Raw genomic sequence first — 5,773 nt, forward strand, 5'->3', positions numbered from 1 at the left:
TCTTATCATGGCCCATCACACAGGTGAGAAGTTCATCCGATCAATGGCCTCAGTGTGATTATACGTCAGTAAGATCAGGACATTTGAGAAACATATAATGGCCTGTCGCACAGGTGAGAAGCCTTATCAATGTCATTATTGTGATTATAAATCAGTTGCTTCTAGAGAAATGGAAATTCTTATCATGGCCCATCACACAGGTGAGAAGTTTATCCCATCAATGGCCTCATTGTGATTCTAAATCGATAGGATCTGTACTAATGAAAAATCATATTATAAGCTGTCATACAGGTTAGAAACCCCATCACAGTCCTTGTGATTATAAATCAGTAAGATATGGTGATTTAAAAAAAAAAATTATGCGCTGTGATTATAGCAGGGTGTCTTTTTTTTTAAATTGATAGGCGCTGATATGGCTTAGAACTATTTAGATACTTTTCAGCATGTTTTAGTAGGAACAGAACTCCACGATTTCATCAAGTTGCCTTGTCCCCATTTGTTAAAAAATAATTTGCAGGAATTTTTGAAAAATTGCTATGTGTCGCTGTTGCATAGAACTGTATAGTTTTTTTTATCTGAGCTATTCAAAACTTTTTTTAGTAGTGCCAGAACTCCACGATTTCAACAGAATTTCTACTGTTCATAGATATTTGTAAATTGTGGGAATAATTCTTATTTGTAACAAATAATTAAATGTATGTAAATATTGTATTCTTTTGTTGAATATCAGTGTCCTATAAATAACTTTGTAAACCTCTAACTTCCAATTCAAAGTTTAATTCTATCAACATTTATTAAGTTGAAAAATGAAGTGAATAATGTACAATCAAGTAAATTTCATGTATGTCTTATAAGGTAGAAAGTATAATCGGTTCAAGTAAATTAGGGACAATTTGTAAAAAAAATGGACTATTTGGATTAATTTATAAACAGATATTTGAATATTTTAGAAATGGAAATTAAAAAAATTAAACAAACTTCATCTAATTCTGTCCATAGATATTCTAGAAATTATGTTCATAGATGTTTGTAAATTTTTTTTTTTTTTTAACCTTTATTTTCATAAATTATTTACAAAATTAATGGTGGTGCCAATTGATTTTTTTGGGGACAAGTAGTTTTAAAACGTGGTGCAGCTCAGCACTCGGTTGAGTGCCTTAAGATAGGACTACACCTTATCCTGCTGCATCCGTCCGGTACGTCCTTCCAACACACCTGGTCCGCATCCGTCCGGTTTTCAGCTCCAGTATGCAGCCTAGTCCAGCCCTCCTGGTCTCATTCTGCTTCTTCGCTGTCCTCTTTGTCATCTTCCATTGGTGGCTCGCTGCCCCGGATGGTCGAGTCCTTCCCAATGTAAAGTGCATTGGCCCGACCATCTCCCTCCACCCATAGATGAATTCCCTGAAGTACGGGTAGTTCTCCTTCCATCAGGCGAGGGAAGTCCGACTCGGCGAGGGCGAAGATTTCCGCTTTTTCTCGACAGCCTGGCACGGTGTCCTTCCATCACGGTGCAGTCCAATACCACATGCTCTGCTGTTTCTGGGACACCATACGTCGGGCACTGGGTATCGATGTTCTTTCCGAAGCTTTGCAGCTTTCCCTGGGATCCCCCGGGTCCTGTCTGCAAGACCCAATAGTCTGGGATGACCCAACCTGCTCTCAGTCTTGAGTGGACAGTGGAGAAGAATTTCCTCAGCGTCGCACCCATTTCGCTAGTCCGCCACCGTCCATTCCACTCCTTAATCGACTCTTCCCGCAGGAACTTCTTCCAAAGGTTCGGGGTCTCGCCGATCCTCTCTCAGAGTCCCTCCAGTAGCACTCCCAGCCACTGCCTTTTTACATCGTACTTCGTAGCATCCTCCTTGAGGATGAGGTCCAGGGGCATTGCTCCGGCCAGCACCTGTACCGCCTCATGCAACACCTTCTATACGCCTTCGTGACCCTCAGCAGAGCCAGTCGTTGTGTAGTGGCCAGTCTCTTCTTCTGCTCCTTCGTGAGGGTTCGACTCCACGCAGGGGATGCGTACCTCAGGATACCCAACACCACTTCTTCGTAAATAGTCTTCTTAGCGGGGTACCTGAGGCCCCAGAAAGCATCACCTATACTGCTCAGCCTGTTAAGTGTGCCAGGTGAGGGGTGGCGTCGAAGCCTCTCTGCCAACCCATAGGTTGCGAGTTTGAGCCCGGCCCTACCCAGAATTTTTTCAAGCAAAAGTTATGCAGTACTCGCTCACAATCTCCCACTGGGCATTTTTGAGGCCCATTAGCCAATGGGTGGCACTCACAAAAATAGGCGTGGCAGTGACAGACCCACCCTATGAAAACCACGTCAGGAAACGCACAATGTATTTCTCAAGTAAATCGGGCGAGGCCTTGGACCTCCACGGTCTGTCGTGCCAATGAAAAAAAAAAAATAATTGTAGTGAATAATGTATGATCAATTGAATTTGATGTATGTATTATAAGGTAAAAAATAATATCAGCCCAAGTAAATTTTGCTTGATTAGGGATAATTTGTGAATGTCAGTTGGGGAAATTCCATTATTACCGGCTGATCTAAAAGGCACAAAAGATTTGAATGCCCATTCAACCTTACTAGAATTAACAATCTTGCTAGCCTCAACGCAGTTATCTTTATTAGAAGTATAGCTATCAATAGTGGAATTAATATCATACACCTCCATCAGCATACATCCAGGAAGCTGTGAATGTGTCAGAGCCTCCAGGGTTCCACCTCAGAGTCAGTGAAGCCCCCTTCGATCCTGACAGCACCCAATACTCCCCTTTCCGAGACCCTGGATAGGATCCTATTAATTCTAAACATGGACGGAGTATCGTTCACATCTTTGCAAAATCTTCTCCACGCCACTCTTTTGGCTTTTCTAAGGGCCTTACAGTATTCAGTCAGTGCATTTTTGTATGTACCCCAACTGCATTGAAGAGTCTCCTCATGAGTGCTCTCTGCCTACCCATTCCTCATTCACCACCAGGTCATATTCCTTCTCGATTTGATCCTACATACAATGTTATTGTCAGTGTATGACCTCATAATTGAGTCCGTTAAGGACATTCAAGATTCCATTTATTCCTAATTGTTCTGGGGTAGTCCTTAACTTCTTCCCCGAGTTGTGTTTGATAAGGATGCAAAATCATAAGCTTTGGCTTTTTGTACACCTACTCGGTCACATCACTTACAGGCAGGTTTCTTGTATTAATATGAAATTATTGTCCTTACCCCTTACATACTGCTGCAGAACATGACAGGCTGCAATGCAGTGATATAAGCTGATTTGCTGCAGCCTCAATCTCATCATTATCCTATATTTTAAAGGAATTATTTATAAATCATAAATTTAGACTTAAATTTCATAAGTCTAAATTTAACTTCTATATATAAAACATTCACACTTGCAACCTCCTTCTGGAGCTCTCTTCCTATCTCCATTGGCCAATCCTTCCTTTCCTTTAAACAACACCTATGTATGCTTTGTAGGCTATGTATACAGCCATTATTGATTAATATTATAGATTATAATTTAACTTAAGGTTTTTATTTTTTATCAACATGTACTCTGAAACTTTTTATATGTCTGCCAGACAATTAACCTTAATTTGTGAACAATGTATTTATTCTTAGGGGGCATTTTTCCCAGAATAAAATTATTTTTTCATTCATTCATAATTTAATTAAACTAATTGTTCGTTTTAAAACTTCCTTTATCCTCAAATTGATATTTTCTTCACACTATTAATATTAATCAACCTTTTTTTTTTTTTTTTTTTTCATTTTGATAATATTTACATTTAATTGTTCAATTCCTATGTTTCTGTTCTGTTCATGGTAACAGTTAACACTTGTTGATTTGGTTTGATTAGAGAAGTAAAATATCACTACAATTTATTATCTAACAAATGCCAACAGTAATATCTTGGTTTCCAACAGCAGGCAGTTGTTCTGCTGACTTTGAGAATTTTATCTTTAAATCCATGTTATAATTCAATTAAACTAATAGTTAGTTCAATCAATACAACAATTTTTATTATAGAAGTTTTTAAAAAATCAAATAGAACCAAATATTTGCAATAATTTGGCTAAAATCCTAATATTGATAAATTATTGAGATGAGGTTGCTGCTCTGGGACTGTGGGCCAGCAACATTTTGGAGGAAACATTTCTATCCTTCCTAAAGGTTAGGAATCCTATCCTTGCTAATACATCACATCTAAAAACGATGTAGTACGCAGTCTCATTATCCTTTCTGCAGAATCTTGGTAACTCAGTCAGTCTCATTTTATGGAGATACTTATACTGTATATAGACCTGTCACCTATCTTTGAGTGCTCCTGTCCATATTGAGAAGTGTGTTACTTATTTTTGGGCACATCTTTGACTGCTCTAGTCTTCTGGTGTTCCTCCAAAATAACACAGCATTGCCCTCAGCAATCATTTTAATATGCCCTCCGCATGACAGACTAATCCCACACATGGGGTTGGGAGTGACCAAGACCAATTCTACCCACACTTTATTGGTTAAGGAAAGAGAGTTTAAGTTTATCTTGCACTCTTCCACCACTTTAGAGTGGTATACATAATTAGCCTATCCCTCGTACCCTCTTTTATTAAATTCTGGATACAGACATTAATTGCGAACACCTTAGCTTGAAGTGTTTGTTCTTTATTTTGCTAGCCTATGTGCAGAGCTAAGGGCTTGAGCCTCAATCTCTTTATGTAGTGGTATTATATTCAGGATAACCTGCATTCCTGCAGAGGGAGTGGTGCTCATTGCTGTCATCATAAGGCATGCCAGTCTGAAGTTACCCAAGCCATGCTTGAGATTTGCTGGTTGAAGCCTTATGCCACCATACCATATAAGGCAATGGGTCTTATTCCTGCCATATACAACCAATAAATAACTTTTGGTTTGAGGCCCAAGGATTTCCGTACTGCCTTATACATGCCCTGAGACACCTCAGTCCCTTCATACTGGTCCTTTCAACATGAACGTGCCATTTCAATTTACTATCAAAAGTAACGCCAAGATGTCTGACATCACTACAGAAATCTAATCATTTGCCAGTTAGATGCGGCAGTGGTGTAAGGCATCTTCACAGGATTTACCGGCTTAGTTGGCAAATTTTGCTCTGTGTACCAGCATAGTTTCCTTAATATGTATCTCGCTGGCTGTTTCAAATACTTAATAAATTATATTTAAAGGTTTTAAAATAATGACTATATTTGATTGATATCCACTTAAAAGCTTTATTTAATTTTTTAATATAATTTTTTACTTATAGGTGCCAAGGATAATTGCCATAGAGGAGAGAAATCCCATCAATGTCCTCGTGATTATAAATCAGCCCAATCCAGAAATCTGAAAAGACATATTATGGCCCGACAAACTGGTGAGAAGACCCTTCAATGTCCCCATTGTGATTATAAATCAATAAGATCTGAACATATGAAAAATCATATAATAGCGTGTCGTACAGGAGAAAAGTCATATCAGTGTCCTCACTGTGATTATATATCAGTAAGATCTAGAAGTATGCAAAATCATATAATGGCCCGTCACACAGGAGAGAAGCCCCATCAATGTCCTCATTGTGAGTATAGATCAGTTAGATCTGGATGTATGAAAAGTCATATAATGGCTCGTCATACAGGTGAGAAGTCACATCAATGCCCTCACTGTGATTATAAATCAGTAACATCTGGACCAATGAAAAGTCATATAAAGGCCCGTCACACAGGTGAGAAGCCTCATCAATGTCCT

At 38.8% G+C, this 5,773-nt stretch overlaps 1 protein-coding gene across 3 annotated transcripts in view; it reads left to right on the plus strand.

Annotated features, from left to right (window-relative positions):
• LOC112211130 (zinc finger X-chromosomal protein-like) overlaps positions 1-5,773 on the plus strand; it is a 15,820-nt gene that overhangs the window by 8,657 nt on the left and 1,390 nt on the right. For all 3 annotated transcript variants that reach the window (XM_067052904.1, XM_067052900.1, XM_067052898.1), the window contains one exon: positions 5,295-5,750. In XM_067052904.1, the coding sequence (XP_066909005.1) occupies positions 5,295-5,750 (456 nt within the window). The remainder of the gene's footprint in view (positions 1-5,294; positions 5,751-5,773) is intronic.

The sequence above is a fragment of the Halyomorpha halys genome, unplaced genomic scaffold, assembly GCF_000696795.3.
Source record: "Halyomorpha halys isolate HHAL.00 unplaced genomic scaffold, Hhal_1.1 Scaffold92.1, whole genome shotgun sequence".
Taxonomy (NCBI): domain Eukaryota; kingdom Metazoa; phylum Arthropoda; class Insecta; order Hemiptera; family Pentatomidae; genus Halyomorpha; species Halyomorpha halys.